This window comes from Heptranchias perlo, chromosome 1 (genome assembly GCF_035084215.1).
Source record: "Heptranchias perlo isolate sHepPer1 chromosome 1, sHepPer1.hap1, whole genome shotgun sequence".
NCBI lineage: Eukaryota > Metazoa > Chordata > Chondrichthyes > Hexanchiformes > Hexanchidae > Heptranchias > Heptranchias perlo.
Window position 1 is genome coordinate 182,621,180 of NC_090325.1, and position 16,454 is coordinate 182,637,633.

The 16,454-nt window shown below is 40.7% G+C and overlaps 2 protein-coding genes across 4 annotated transcripts in view; one reads left to right on the plus strand and one right to left on the minus strand.

The window, feature by feature from the left end:
• The window catches only part of pigg (phosphatidylinositol glycan anchor biosynthesis class G (EMM blood group)), a 76,659-nt gene that overhangs the window by 39,712 nt on the left and 20,493 nt on the right, over window positions 1-16,454 (plus strand). The window lies entirely within an intron of this gene.
• hook3 (hook microtubule-tethering protein 3) overlaps window positions 3,650-16,454 on the minus strand; it is a 106,678-nt gene continuing 93,873 nt past the window's right edge. The window contains exons 21-23 of one of the 2 annotated variants that reach the window (XM_067994353.1): window positions 15,912-15,983; window positions 12,999-13,135; window positions 3,650-4,973 (exon numbers count right to left, since the gene is read on the minus strand). In XM_067994353.1, coding sequence (XP_067850454.1) covers window positions 4,958-4,973; window positions 12,999-13,135; window positions 15,912-15,983 — 225 coding nt within the window. In that variant the 3' untranslated portion in view covers window positions 3,650-4,957. Of the gene's footprint in view, window positions 4,974-12,222; window positions 13,136-15,911; window positions 15,984-16,454 lie in introns of those variants that run through there. The other variant, XM_067994354.1, reaches the window with a different exon arrangement.

Sequence of the window (16,454 nt, forward strand, 5' to 3'; positions counted from 1 at the left end):
TGATCTAAGCAAAGGACCACACAGCCTGCAGTATAATGAATACTACTATAAGTCAAAAACTATTTAACACATTGCAGTGATCAAAAAGCATGAACATTTTGGTTGGGTTCTGACTACAGCTATTTTCTCACTCCTTTCCATTAGTGAGAGATACCTTCCTTTTGTGGGGAGGTACATAAAGTACTTGGAACATAAAACAAAATAATTCAGCTTTAACTGGTTTGATTATAAATTACCACTTAAAATTAGTGTCAGATTGATACAAATTTATAATTAGACTCTTTTAGATAGCTGAGAAGTTAACAGCATTAGCTAGCCAGTCTACATGCTCATAGTTAGCAATGTTTCCAGAATTTAAGACGTTACGCTTGAGTTGGTGTAATGGAGCTGGTTGCCCAGCCTTCCTCTGGGATAATGGTGTTAGCCTTGAGAAGTCAGTGATAAAGCTCTGATGGTAGAGGTGATATCAGTTTCCTCTTGGATCCTCTGCTCCTGGATAACTTCACCTTACATGCTGTATTTGGAGTAACTGGCCTAAGTTTCACTTCTTGACCTTGAGGAAACTTACACATCTAAGTGATACAGCTGTAATTTTTTTTTTAAAACTGTGACCTCTGTCGCTCCTGTCCTTTTAGAGGATGAGAGCTAACTGCCCTAGAGATGCACTTTCTGCCTTTTACAAAGACACCCTTCTAAATACATATAGGAGATAAAGAATTGTGACGCTGTAATACTTATCACTACATAAAGCTTAAAACTTAATTTAAAAATGGCATAATTTTTAGTAAAGCAAAATGTTAGATATCTGTGATTCTCATTGAAACTTCAATTTTGTCATTAGCCAATCTGAGTGACATATATTAGAGTTCACTGCTTTAGGAGTCAAGCACCTCAAATAGCTATATTAATACCCATGTTGGTTTCAGGTTATTGAATCATCAGAATCCAACCAGGTCAGGTGGCAATTTCACTCATCCATCTTCTCAGTTTTCTTTTCAACAACCTACAAATTTTCAGATGTGACTAATTTATATTTTCAAACACACTGGGCTCGATTTTCACACCCCCAATTGGGTGCGTTCGTGGCGAGGGGGGCTGTGAAAATCAGGGATTCCTGGGGCGGGTCTGGAGCCCGGCTCCAACCCACCCACTTCCGGGTTCCCCGGTGACGCACTGACATGCGCGCGCAGCCCCCGCATGTGGGACGCCCGCGGGGTGCTACTTAAGGTATTTATTTAGGTATTTCAGGTTGTTTAGAGACCTGATTAACATGATATTTTAGGAGGGGTGGGATTTTGCAAACAACTGGGACTGTTTGCCATACTGGGGGAAACACTCCCAGTTCAAATGGACGTGTTGCAGCCATCAGCCTGTGGCAGCTGCAAAGGTCCATTTGACAGGTGGTGGGGGAGACCCTTACTCATTGCAGGAGGCCACTCTGTCACTTTGGACAAAGTTTGGCCTCCACCACCCTCCTCCTAACAATCAAATTCACAAACTTGCACACTTACCCCGGTGTCCAGACACATGTACCTACCTTGCAGACCCCCTCAAATGTACATCTTCCAGATAGGGGCCGCCGTAGCTGCAGTTATGACCTCCTCGGAGGACGAACAGCATCACCAGCCTCGCCGTTCACTTCTGACAAGTGGAGCCCCACAACACAGTGCTGTGACACATCCACCTGCACAGCAGGAGGGAGGGCAATGGCAGAGAGAGATGCGTTGCAGAAGGCATTACCCTCGCCACAGGGTCCACAGACTGAGGCTCAGCTTCCTGGACCTCTGAGCAGCAGTGCACACGGAGGCTCAGAGTCACTCGACATGTAGTCGTGGACATCTGCAGCCTTCTTCATGCCAAGCTGCTCCCGGCTGGCCCGAGCACCATCTTCTTACCTGTCGCTGTCAAAGTCACCACTGCCCTCAACAACTTCTCCTCCGCATCCTTCGACATCGCCGACATCTCAGTCGTCTGCACAAAAGAGCTCTGCAAATACACCTACACCCATTCTGCAGTGACACAATGGGTAGCATCAGTTGTGGGTCTTCATAGTGCTCCTCAGGAAAGTGCATTATTGCACAAACCAGACCAGATTCGCAAAGATGTGGCAGTAGTGGTGACAATATATGTTATGAGAATTGATCAGAAATTAAATATAGGTAAAAACCATGACAAACCCTCAAACACCCTTGTGCATCCCCTTCATGCTCACGACACGTTTGCCTTGCGCAAGGCAAACGTATGTGATGCATGCCCTGTGGCTCAGCACAGGTAGTGGCAGGTTGAGTGAGGCTGACCGTGAAAGAGATGCATGAGACGGTGAGTATGAGATAGAGCCATGAGACTGTATGAGGATTGGGTTGAGTGGTAGTGGCGGGATGAGTACTGGCAAGATGAGTAAGGGCAGGTAAGATGATGAGCTTTGAGTGGGTGTGAGGAGTGATGTGGTAGAGTAGTGTTGGCAGTGCAGAAGATGTGGGGTGAGGGTGGTTATATGGCAGACGGAGTGTAGGGGAATGAGTAAGTGTACTCACTTCGGCTGACCTACTTAGGTCATTGGAGCGCCTCCTGCACTGTATGCAGGTGCGCAATATGTTGGTGGTGCAGGTGACCTCCTCTGCCACCTCGAGCCAGGCCTTCATGGTGGCAGAGGCAGGCCGCTTCCTCCCGCCTGCCGGGGAGAAGATCTCTGTCCTCCCCCTCCTTCTCACCCCATCCAATAATACCTGGAGTGAGGCATCATTAAACCTGGGAGCAGCCTTCCCCCTGGGCTGCTCCATGCTGTAATTTTTCCTATTTTCTGCAGCATCAGTCAGTGGAGGACTGCCCCTTTAAATAGGGCTCCTCCAGCTGCCAGCCTATGATGCGGGTGTGCAGTCCGCCCGCCGCACAGCTTACCAACGGGAAACCCGGAAGCACAGGTAAGCGGCTCCAATTAGCCTGCGATTCCCACGCTGCCCTGCTAATATCGGGCCCACTATCTCTAAGAATGTGGCATTGATTGCTTCGGCCTCATCGTTTTTGTAAGGAATTCTTTGCTTCACATAAGCAAGCATTCATGCTTTTAATTAGCATTAGCTTTTTCAGTTTCCTAAAGTTCAGTCTGACTGCTGACTCCATTTTGAGGGCACATTCAAGGTAGTTCATAGGGTGTTTTCCCTACAACAACCACAAATTGCAGATCAGATACATGGGTATGGGTTTAAGAATCTCTTTCACCTGGATATCGGCTGGACTATTCTATATATAGTGGGTTGACACCAAACAGAATACCCAACTGCCATCTTTTGATGATGCTAGTGCAGTCAGGATCTGACACTGCATTTATCCCTCCAATGATGATCAGACGTGTACAAGACACCTCCAACATCAAAAATGGCTCAAATGGAGGTCGTCCCTTTACAGAGTCTTCCCAGAACAATGACCAAAGTCAGCCAAATTCCAGCAGTTTGTGGAGGACGACAAATGAAGCTGTTAATTTCTCCCCTGCAACTAATCTAATTAACATGAATGTTGCTGACTTGCCTTAGTGAATGTTAATTGTTATACCGTAATACTGCTAACTTATTTACTTTGCTTCCTACAGTTCTAGGATTGAGTTAGTATCAATGGTAACATTATGGTGACAGCACTTGAACAAAATTACCACTTTTCTGAACTCTCGACAGGCTTTTATTTACAATATATGAACTGTACATTTTTTGCAGCATATGAAGCATTCAGGTCAAAGATACATTACGGAAAGATACTGTGAAACTTATTGTTCACTTTGTGAACATTTCCTGAACACAGATAACCCAGTTCTGTTGGTTTATTATATGTACATAATTTATAAGCAGCATGTAGATTGGCAGTTACACAGTGGGATCAAAGCAGAGAACATAGTGACAAAAACAAGTACATAATGAACCCTGTAATAATTTTAATGTGTTTTGGGACACAAAGGGAAACAGCTTTTCCTTAATCCTCAAAAGCTTTATGTCCCGAAATACTACATGTCAAAATACAAAAGGAAAATAAATACAATAATACTATGTTACTGTGCAAAGCCTAAAATCTTGCACTTTGTGGCTTTTCTTTCCATTTGCAGAACAAAGTAAGTCAAAGCAGAAAGTTAATAGCTTATTACTGGATAGTAAACAGGAACATGTTATAATACTAACAAAAAACAGGGAAAGAAAAACCAAAACCCGGCTATTGTTAAAAAGAAAATGATAAAGCATTAGAGCCACTCTGTCATTAGTGCAAGAATTGAGGAGCTTGATGTTCTCCAAGTTTTTTAGTTGTAAATCTAAATGAGCTTTATCATGGAGAGCCCATACTTAAAATTTAACATGAATAACTGCTTTACAAGTGGCACAAAATGGTACCAGAGGTACATGCATTATAGAAAATAAGTTATGAGTTTTTTGTGCTCAAGGTGGGCAATATCAGTGCTGGTGGAATCATGGTTCCACTTTGGACAGCCAGCATATGCATCAAGCAATCCTAGATAAGGTACAGAAAATCTTGTTCTATTTTGCCCAATCTTAGAATGGCACCCCACTACTGCATCAGTTTGAAATATTCTATTTTTCACCCCAGTCATCCTTACGGCATCTTAGATTGCCAATTCAGTGTCAAACAATGGGCAGTTGTGCACCATGGACCAACACCCACTTGGAACTAGATTCAGCATAACAAACTCATTTCAATTGCTAGCAGAGAGATAAGACCACTATTCATCAATCTTTGTTAGATTAACACCAGATTCCAAAGAAGGGCAGTGTGCTAAGCCAGTGATTCCCAGTTCTGTCTAGTGATACGTCCAAACTTACAGAATAGATAGAGGACCTGGACCATTACATCTGTTGTATAGGCAGGTTAGAAAACTGAAACAGCAGCAGGTTAATAGATTATGCATCCAAACTCAAAGTCATGCAAATGAATAGCCAGTGCTGGAAAGCCATGCTGCAGATCATGCAATCATATCACTGCAAATGAAGAACAAAAACACACATTAATAAAGGCAAAAGAACCAAATAACTTAGAAATACATTAATTTATATGCCTTTTACATAGTGTCTACTGGGAGGGGTTATTGTAACCAAGTTTGGTAACCATTGGTACGAGGCATGGTTACCTTAGATAAACATAACAGTTAACATAACATTTAAGATAGACTATAACTATAACATAAATTATTGCAATGTACACTATCTCATCATACTTGTTATCATATTCTTTGGCATTAATATGCTGTCTGAATAGTCATCATTAATAGTTTAAAAAATGAATGTCAAAACTTTATTTTCCAAACCAGATGCTACATGAGAATTACTACTGACAGAGTAATGTAACCTGCATTAGCAACAACAGTGACTGATAAATGAAGGATAACTTTGTTTGAATGACAAACCTATTGATGATCATTAAGGGCACTAACAACATTCAGAACTAACCCATTGTTTTCATAATGCAAATGTTAATTCATTTATGGTAAATTGTCACATTCATATTTTCTCTACCCAAGCCATTGTGCAGCAAGTGTTGGAAGCTCATATATTAATATTGTTTGCAGAGATACAGCAATATTGGAATTTGCAATTTATCTAAATATATTGTAAAATAAAACAACGATTTAATGCATGTCTTGAAAGCATCAAATATCTTCACATACTTTAGTCATACAAAGAAATAATGCACAGTAAATCTTTCTATACATTTGCCTCAGGAATAGGAGATCCATATCTTAACTGCTCAAAAAGTACATAGAATTCTTTTTACTTAATCTGTTTTTGAGCATGACATTACTTTCATAGAACCTATTATTTAGTGTAAGCAAGGAAAGCATGTATCTAAACCGACAATCAGACCAGTTTTTTCACTGTCAAACTATTAATGCAGTCAAGTATATAATTTAAGCAGAAATAGGTCTTTATAATCTTAGAATCTCTTTCTTCAAATCTGTGCACCTTGTCACAGCCTCTCACCTCAATTTTACAAACTGGTGGCAATGTAAAGCAGTAATCAGATTACACTGATATGCCTTATATTATGTACCCAATTCATTCCCAGTACAATTGAATGTGATGTTAATGAACCAGAAAAATGAGCTTTGATGAGCTGAGTGGCTTCTCACCCTCACTTTTCTGAAGTTCTTATTCTGGGTATCCATTCTGGATTGTTTGGTAGAAGCACAGTAGGTCAATATTTGTAAATTACCCCAATATATATTTCCTACTGCTTCAGTTTTTAAAGCGCTAAGACCAGAACCCCAACATACATTGTCATCAAACAATTTCTATTTACTGTCTCATATCAAATGCTACTTGAATCATTCAGACCAAGTACCAATTTTTGAACATATGATTAATAAGTGGAATCTATTTTGAGGGGTAGGCTAGAGGAGAATCTGTAAAGCAATAGCTTCATAAGAAACTGCTAGCGTGGATTTAGAAAGGGTGTGCCTGCCAGACAAATCTCTGAGCGCCTTTGAGTATGTTACAAATTAGATAAAAATTTTGACAAAGACTTCTAATTTGTTTTTGGGATCAGCTAGATGGACTGTAGTCTTTTCTGGTCCTGTACTTTCCTATATAATTAAACTAAAAGCCACAAGAATCCAGGATAGAACAAGGGTCCAGGCAAGAAACTGGCTAAAAAGGAAACAGAATAGTTGTAAGAGGTGTATTGTCAGATTGAGATGAGGTTTTAAGTGAGGAACCTACAGGGGCCAGCTTTTAAATCCATCTGTATAAATGATCCAAGTACCAAAGGTAACTAACTAAGTGGATCAAATTTGATGCTGACAGTAACATAGAGCAGTAGAGACGGAAACCAAGATTAAGATTTGCAAAAGGAGTTAAGACTTGTTTTTGATCAATGTACAGGTCAAAAATGTGGCGCACAAGTATAAAATGACTGCAATTGAATTAGCAGAGATATTTGTGAATTACCCCAATATATATTTCCTACTGCTTCGGTTTTTAAAGCGTTAACACCAGAACCCCAACATACATGGTCATAAAAGTAACTGTAGACACATCACTTCCAATGTAACCAAACACATATCCTGTTTTAAAAGAATAGTGGAAACCCGTGAAAGTTACTATAAAGATTTCCAATGCACTGGTGGGCCCACAATTTACATTACTGTAAAACAAAAGCAAAATACTGCAGATGCTGGAAATCTGAACTGTTCTGATGAAAGGTCATCGACCTGAAACATTAACTCAGTTTCTCTCTCCACAGATGCTGCCTAACCGACTGAGTATTTCCAGCATTTTCTGTGTTTATATTTAAGTGACTGTATTCAGTTCTCAGCAGCGCAGCACAAAAAGAGATATATTTATGTTGGAAAGGATACAACAGAAACAGGACTGATCCCAAGGAAAAACAAGAAAAGCTGAGGCTTTATGATCTAAAATAATAAATAGCACAGGAAGATTAACTCATATTGCTACCTAAAGAGGAAGGAAAGCAGCAGATAAGTGGAAATGAGTGAAAAATAAATTTAAAACGGATGAGGGAGAAGTACTTTACTCAAAGAGTGATAAATGTTTGAAATAATCTGCCAGGCAGGTAGAAAAGGCAACATTAGCTTTGTTCCAAATAGAGCTGGATGCTGTGATGAGAGTGTTGCTGTCCCAGAAAGAACAGATTTGATGGGCTGACTGGCCTTTTCTCGTGATAGAAAATGCTGATAGCTGAAAAACTAATATAGAAAATGTTAATGTTTCAAACGTTGATTAATATGAGGGAGAAGAGGAAAGAGGCAAGGGAGTAGGAGAAGAAAAGCAAGAGGGGAGAGGGACAGCGAGACAGGGAGGGGCAGGAACTCCAACCTTCCATAAAAATATTATAGCCTAAATATCTAAAATTTACACACTAATTTGTTTTTAGACAAGTTTGATGGAAGTTTGAATACTGTTCCTTGTATTATTTGCATGTATGTTTGCTGCAGCCATAAACACTGGAGTGTAAACGTGTGATTTAAAGACATGGGCATGGAGTTTCCGCTAGAGGCGCAATCAACAAAATGTGCTGGACACTGCCCCAGTTTTTCAGAGGTGAACTTATGCTCAGTTTCCGCACAAACTCATTAACATAAGCCCGAACATAAAATCTCCCACAAATCAGCGCAATCAAGCAGCATAATCGATTGTAACTGATTTGTGACTGGAACAGGGGCAATCTCCAGCACCGTAAGGGAGTAGGATTGCCAGGAGATGAACCATTCTTCAACAGTGATTTAATGCTCTTCATTTTACTTTTTAGTTGGCTTCAATTGACTGCTTTGATCTGCCCTTGGTACATAAGACCTGTGACCAGTCAACTGAAGCCACACAGCAGAGCAGGACACACCTGTGATTAAATTCAGTTTAGTCTAAATTCAGTCAAAGTAATTATAGCAGCAGCAGGAGAAGCACAACAGGATCAGGCTTCAATTCACTGCTGGTCACTGCAGGTACAGATGGTTAATGTTGGATTAATGCGACCACGGGTGCCAGTGCGCCCGAGAATTTGATGAACACCCCCGAACGGGCGCAGTCGGCGGAAACTCAACATGGGGCATGGCCAGTTTTGTGGGCGGGGACTGCTTCGGGTGAATGGACTTTTGAACCAGTGTAAAAAGTCACGGGTGCTCACTCGGGTGTAAAATGTTTATGGGCGCAACTCACGCTTAAAATTCCTCGGTCTTTTACGTTATTTCATATCATTGTGCCCAGATTCCACTGTTATCTGGGAAATCATGCGGAAACTCGGCTCCATACTTTTAAAGAAATTCTGTATATATTTACTATCAGTTCTATAATGCAGCTTATTTCTATAGGAGTTATGAAAGAAAAGGTTGCATATTTTGTGTAATATAAATGATAATCTAAATGAATAGCAGGATAATTTTAATCACATTGCAGGACATTTGTTACGTATTGCATTTTACCCTTAGTGCTGAAAATCCAATTTAAAAAAACTTTTATCCATCTTCAAAATAGTGTTCTTCATATCTCTGACAAATGTTAGAGTGTAGAATTCCAGAAACTTACAGAACCAAACATATTTCATTTCAATGGATTTATGAAATGAACTTTAAAAAAAAAAATAGTAAATTTATTTTGGTGCAAAATTGCTATTGCACTCTTCAAAAAGTTTACAAAAATAAATCAAGACCCCATGGGGGCGAATTTACATTGGGTTTCTCTCACTTCCGCACTGTAATTTCGGCAAGAAAAACGCAGAAACCATGGAAACATTGTTACAACGGACATGCGGGAGAATCCCCATGGAAATTCATCCTCCATGTATTTCAGGGCTCCTTGAATGTAACATAATGTAATAAACAGGTTTTCTTATTCACTCATGTATAGTTTCCTTAATTTTACTTTTCCTTTTATGTTTTTTTCATATAGCATATTTTGTTTATACCACAAGTGTACTATAAAATATATTTTAAACTGTATCGTATATAGACTCTTAGGGGAAATCAACTGCGAATTGTTTCTCAATGTGCAGCAATGATGTCAGGATCATTAAGTCTATTGTGAAAGTTATCGCACCTAAGGGACAGGCAGCATGATGCTGCACAACACAACATAAACAAGGGATTATAATTTCAAGGCAGTAATCTTCACCCTTAGTTTATTGTGGAACTTGAACCAGGTTTCAATTATTCTCTATATAATAAACTAGCCCACACTGATTGATGCATTAATCAACTGTAGATCATTTACTGATCTCCCAGTGGTTACATCACAATTGTTAATCGTTCAGTAGGAGGATAGTTTAGTCATATGGAGCAGCCTGACCCTTTCCGTCAGCCATGACACCTGCCAGTGGCTTCAAAAATGAAAATGGAATAAGCTGCCTCCATTGATCATTGACATTGAACAATAACAGTCCCAAAGTGCTTCAGAGGTGAATGCTGACATAGAGCAATGATGGAAGAACAGTTGAGAGGTGACCAAAGAAGTAACCAATGAGGTAGGTTTTGAGGAGGCTTTTGAAGGAGGGGGGAAAGGTACCAAGGGGGAGGAATTTAGGGATAGAGTTCCAGAGTACTAGTCCTAGATAGATGAAGACACTGCCATTGAAAGTTAGGAGGGAGGGGCTGCAAATAAGGTAGGAATCAGAAGAGCAGAGGATGGAGGTTGGTATGTATGACTGGTGCAGGTTGTGGAGGTCATTTCTAAATGAGGAACAAGGACTTTGAATTCAGTGAGTTGAGGCATAGGCAAGGTGAAAGGGAGAGACACAGTGCAGAATAGGATGCAAGCAACAGAGTTTTGGATAAGTTATAATTTAAGTGGGATGTTAGTCTAGTGTAAAGAGTTTTTGGCGAGAACTGAACAAAACAGCTTCAATCTAATCGATGTTAAGTTGGAGAAAATTTGTTCATCCACAACTTGCCTGGATCGCACAGTGACAGTCATGGAGTTGTGGATGATGGTACAGCAGAGTGTTTTCAGCATACATATGGAAGCCGACACCGTGCCTATGGATTATGTTGCTGAGGGGTAGCATGTGGATAGGGAAAAAAGAGCCAAGGATGGAACATTGGGCCATACCCGAGGTGACTGTGGGGTGGCAGAAGGAGAAGCCATTGTAGATATCCTGGCTATGTTGTTACAGGGAGAAGTAGAACCAAGTAAGGGCAGTGCTACACAGGTAGATCAGAAAGCAAAGATGGTGGATGAAGATAGACAGTCAACTGTACCAAATGCTGCAGAGAAGCTAACAAAGAAACATTGCACACTATGATCATTGGCAGTTATGACTAGGGCAGGTTCAGCACTGTGGGCAGGGCTGAAACCAGACTTGAAGGGATTGGTATAGGGAGTGAAGGAGGTTGTCATGGAGCTTGTTTGCAATGATACGTTTGAAGGACTTTGGAGAGGAGAGGAAAAGAAAAAGGAAATTAGAGTTAGGATAGAATATAAAAAAGGGCTAGAAGGCTGTAATGTCCTTTCAGGATTTAGATGACAGTTATAAACTCTTCACTCTTGCTGTTTGTGTTATCTTAACCTTTGCTGAGATTAATGCTTTGCATTCATTGTCAGATAACAGTTATTCTCTCATTAATTTTAGTGAGGACTATTATACCATGTAGGGTTACATGCTCAAGGCTGCTAAGCAGCAGGACATGCACATATACACTTCCAGAAGAAGTCACTGGATAGTGAACAGGAGTGGGAACCCTGGCTGAATGGCTCTGGGCCTACTGTAGTGCCCCTACCACCAAAGGCCAAGAGCCAAATGTAGCATCCCTACCACCAGTCCAACTGAGACCAGCTACTCAGCACAAACCAATATTGAACCTGGAACCTTTGTGGATTATATGGCTAAGCTACTTACTTGATAAACTCATTGAATTTTTGGGAAGGTAAATACAGGTTATAAGACTTGTGAAGCATTAGATCTGGGGAAGCTGGGAAAACTCATTTGTTGTCACTTTTAACGAAGTCCTTCGATCAAGTGAAACATGTATACCATCTGGAGAAGAAAAAGCTCCTCTCATATCCATAGCTTTGACATTTGAGGGGTAATTTTACAAATCTGCACTGTTAACAAGGAGCCTTCGCCATTACCAGCGCATGTTGAAAATGTGGGCACGTGCTGACCGTGGTTTTCCAACTGTCGGCAGTGCATATAAGTTACAACATGCCACAACGGGACAGGCTTGATGAACCAACTGGTCTTTCTTTACCTGTCCTTTTTCATATGTTTGTACAAGCACAAAGGGTTCTTTAATACTACTCATGACTAGATGTTTGGTTAGCATATTGGAAAATCCTTAGATTGAACAAAGTTAACAATTAGCAGGAAGTACAGCGTTCGAATAATTTGTCATACAGTTACTTTGAAATTTTAGCAGTGTGACTCACACAAATCAAAAATATGAAAAAAAAATGATGGCCTACTGGTAAGCACCAGTAAATGGATTATGATCTACTGGGAAGCAAAGTAACTGTAATCATTTGTACTTTAACTCCAACATTGTTAATTTAAAGACATAAGTACATTTTAACTATTACTTTAAATCTGTTTAGTGAATATCAATGCAAAAGATGTCAGTGCTAAGAAATGGGACACTTTTCTATTATTGGTATACAGTGCAGTGTCAACATCAAATATTGATTGACAATAGTTCCCTTTACTTTGGGACAAGATGTCGTTTAGGATAACTCATTATTACACCAGTGGAACTGTATCCACGCACCCCCCCCACCCCTGACCCCCCAACCATTCTTAGTCTCTCTGATGATTCTGCCAATTTACATCTCAATTGTTGGTAGTTCTGAACTGTTGACCTATGTCATCACAGAACTGAGTGAAGTTTGATCAACTTTTTCATTTTGAAGAGAGGGAAAACATGGGACCCAGAGCTGAAAAGGACAACCTGCTAACTCATTGCATGAACTAAAATTAATTATTATAGTTTTTCTTAAAAATGTACTGATGGCTTTATTTCTTCCCACAACATAAAACCGATAAGGTTATATGAACATAGAATATAGAGTGAGACCAGTCTAACTCATGCCTGGTAGAAGCCATGTATGATTATATCATAGACCATGTACTTCCTGTCTCGTCCCCATCACTTGTTGATCTCCTACATTAAGGAACAATGATGTTAAGTGTATTCATATTTTACAAATATTTTAATGCCAATGAGCACTAGGATGAAGCAATTTAAATCAAAAGGAATGAATACATTAAAAACCATGCAGTTGTGCGAATTGAAAGCTGAGAAGGAAAGTATTCCTGATCACCAATGCTGAATAAATTATGCAAGTGAGGGAATGTGGAACAACAAATTTATTCCACTGTTCATTTTATATTACACTTGTGGCTTAAATCTTCATACATGGGCTAAATAAACAATACATTCAATACAAACATAGCGCAAAGTTTTTAAAAACTCAACAGTGAATAGAAGGAAGTTTCCAAGTGGCTGAAGATATTCAGTTAAATTATAGACTATGATTTGTGCTGCAGCCATTGGCTGTACCTTCTACCTTGCTGTAGCTGGTTGAACGTGCCCAGGGTATGGTCGCCGTGTACTTGTTGCCTGTCTTTGTCTAGCTAGGAAGGACTGTCCTGAACCAGTACTGGCAAGTCTTTCTTCTGCTGCTTTCTTATGAAGTGCCATTCCCTAATAAGAGAAACAAAATAAACAAATACAGCCTTGTGTTACATTTACTACAATTATGGGCACCATTCAAAAATCCAAAGGTTGAGCAGACAAAGACTGATGTTCCTGTCTTTTGCCCCTAAGGAACACCTATTCCTTGGGCACAAAGGTCAGGAAAAAGAGGTTGGAGACTCAATGCTGGGCCTCCACTCGTTGTAGGCTACCCCAGGATTTCTGGGGCTTTTCCCTAGGGACAGAGCAGGGCCTGTGTCTGCATGCAAATGAGGCAGAGGGGGCGTTCCCATCCTCCTGCCTCAATTCCCTTACATTGTTTGCCCCAAGTAGTTGGCAGTGGGGCTTGCATCTGGACTTTCCTCAGATCAGAGAATCTGAGTGGGTCTGGCAGCTGGCTAAAGAGGAGCAGGTACAGCTGACCTTCTGGATTTTCAAGCTATGTGGCCTTCTGGCTGTTGCTCTCCAGAGGCCAGGCCTGTAGCTGTGCATCACTTTCCTCCCATGTTCACCTGTACAAGGCCCCGCCTGTTGGTGGGCCTGCACATGGGGGTGCGACCAAAGCAGATCAATGGCCCAATACACCAAAATCAGCCATAGGTTGGTCTCAACATCTGGAGCATAATTTGGGCTCAATGTGCCTCTTCAGTGCCGGGATGAGGACAGGTCAACTACTCTTTTAAATTATAAATATCGCACAGAACTTTCTATCGTGTTTTCAATGAAAATACAATATTAACACATAGGCAACATAGCTAGAAATATTATTTGATGATACCTTTCATAGTTATGAATTTCTGTATCACAGAACAAGTTTGCACTGGTCATAAATGATTTACAGGTGGAGATAGAAACAAAGTTATCGAAGTTGGCAGATGACACTAAATTGGGGAAGGGGGAATTCAAATAATAAGAGGCAAACCATATACAAAGGGACCTAGATAGGTGGGGAAGGTGAATGAATGAGTGGCAAATGGCATTTAATGTGGACCAATGAAAGGTAATGACACTGGGGAAGAAAGACAGTAGGAATATAAACTAAATGGTTCTAAGTTGATAGTGAAGAGGATAGCTGTAAACTCCAAGAAGATATCAATGGGTTAGTGGAGAGGGCGGAAAAGTGGCAAATGGAGTTCAACCCGGAGAAGTGTGAGGCAATGCACTTCGGGAGAGCAAACAGTAAAAGGAAATATATTGAGGGGTAGAGGAAGTGAGACACCTTGGAGTGCATGTGCACAGGTCCCGGAAGGTGGCAGTACAGGTAGATAAGGTTGCGAAGGAGGCATACGGAATGCTCTCCGTTAATAGCCAAGGTATAGAATACAAAAGCAGGGATGTAATGATGGAACTGTATAAAACGCTGGTAAGGCCACAGCTCGAGTATTGTGCGCAGTTCTGGGCACCACATTACAGGAAGGACGTAATTGCTCTGGAGAGAGATTGCAGAGAAGATTTACAAGAATGTTGCCAGAGCTTGAAAACTGCAGCAACGAGGAGAGATTGGATAGGCTGGGGTTGTTTTCCTTGGAGCAGAGAAGGCTGAGGGGTGACTTGATTGAGGTGTACAAAATTATGAGGGGCCCAGATAGAGTAAACAAGTAGTACCTGTTTCCCCTAGCGGAGAGTTCAAGAACTAGAGGACATAGATTTAAGCTGATTGGCGGAAGGATTAGAGGGGACATGAGGAAAAACTTTTTTACCCAGAGGGTGGTGGGTGTATGGAATTCACTGCCCGAATTGGTGGTAGAGGTAGGGACCCTCAACTCTTTTAAAAAGTACCTGGACCTGCACCTAAAGTGCTGTAAGCTGCAGGGCTATGGACCGAGTGCTGGAAGGTGGGATTAGAATGGGCACCTGGTTGTTCTTCGAGCTGGCGCGGACACGATGGGCCGAATGGCCCCCTTCTGTGCTGTATCTTTTCTATGGTTCTAAACTACATGACAGCACAGACGAGGTCTCTGGGTTTTTGTAGATAGCTCACTATTGACAGCAAAGGTCCCAGCACTGAATCTTGGGGCACCCCACTATTCATTTCCCGTCACTTTGATGCAGCTCTATGCACAACCACCCTTTGTCTCCTCTGATGCAGCCAGTTGCCAATCCACTTTGATAACTGTCCAGTGTGAGGAGAGCTAACTGGATCTTGGAATCTACAGCCAGTGGGATAGAACATAAATCCCAGGAGATTATAACAAGTCTGTTGAAGGCACTGGTACAGCCACACCTGGAGGACTGTGTACAATTCTAGTCTATGCACTGGAGGCAGTACAGAAAAGGTAATCAAACTGATGCCTATCTTAACACATCTGAGCTATGCAGAGAGTTTGAAGAGCCTAGGATTATTTACTCTGCAGAAGAGATGACTCATGAGAGATATTATTCAAGATTTTTAAGGGAATAGCTAAATGGAATTCTGACTATGTTTGAGATTACCATGAACTCTAGAACCACAGGCTCTAGCTTAGGAGAGGGAAAGTGCAGATAGTTTTGTTTTTAAACTAATTTATGCAGAGGGTGATGAAAACGTGGAGTGGACTGCCCAATAAGGCAGACCATGTGGTAAAATTTAAGGGAAAATTAGATAAATATTTGACAGTGTAGGCAATTGAGATGTATTTGTTTTCAGAACCAGCTGCAGGGACTAGAGTCTTCTCTGGTCCTGCACTTTCCTATGTTCCTATGTTATCTCCTGCGATGAGCTAGAACCGTATAAAAGATTCTTTCATTAAATTCTAGATTTTTTTGTTCACCATCAACAGTATTTAGATTTTTTTTGTATTCTTACCATGTTATACCATGCACTAACAATCAGCTTCTCCTCATGATCTCTCTGAATCTTTGTCTTCTCATACTCTTTCTAAAAGCAAAATGGTTCAAAAGAAAAAACACATTTTAGTCCAGGAACACTATTATTCTGTCTAATCCCAGGTGACCTTTAATATACATCATTTTTGCAATTGAAAGGTTAATTATTTAAAGGTAAATTAGTTGCCTGCAGTGGAATAATCCTGCATATAACTTGCTAGAGCATTGAAAACACTCCGAACAAAAGCATCTCCGGTAGGTAATGCAAGTTTCTTTTTGGTTTGCACAACCTGTAACATAAAATTTGGTAGAAAGGAGGAAAGAAAGACAGAGTTCCATTCATATATTCAGGAATGTCTCAAAGTGCTTCAGAGATAATGAATTGTTTTGGCATAGACATAGACATAGAATGTGGCTATGTCAAAACAATTCATTATCTCTGAAGCACTTTGAGACATTCCTAAATATATGAATGGAACTCTGTCTTTCTTTCCTCCTTTCTACCAAATGGACCCCTAATTTT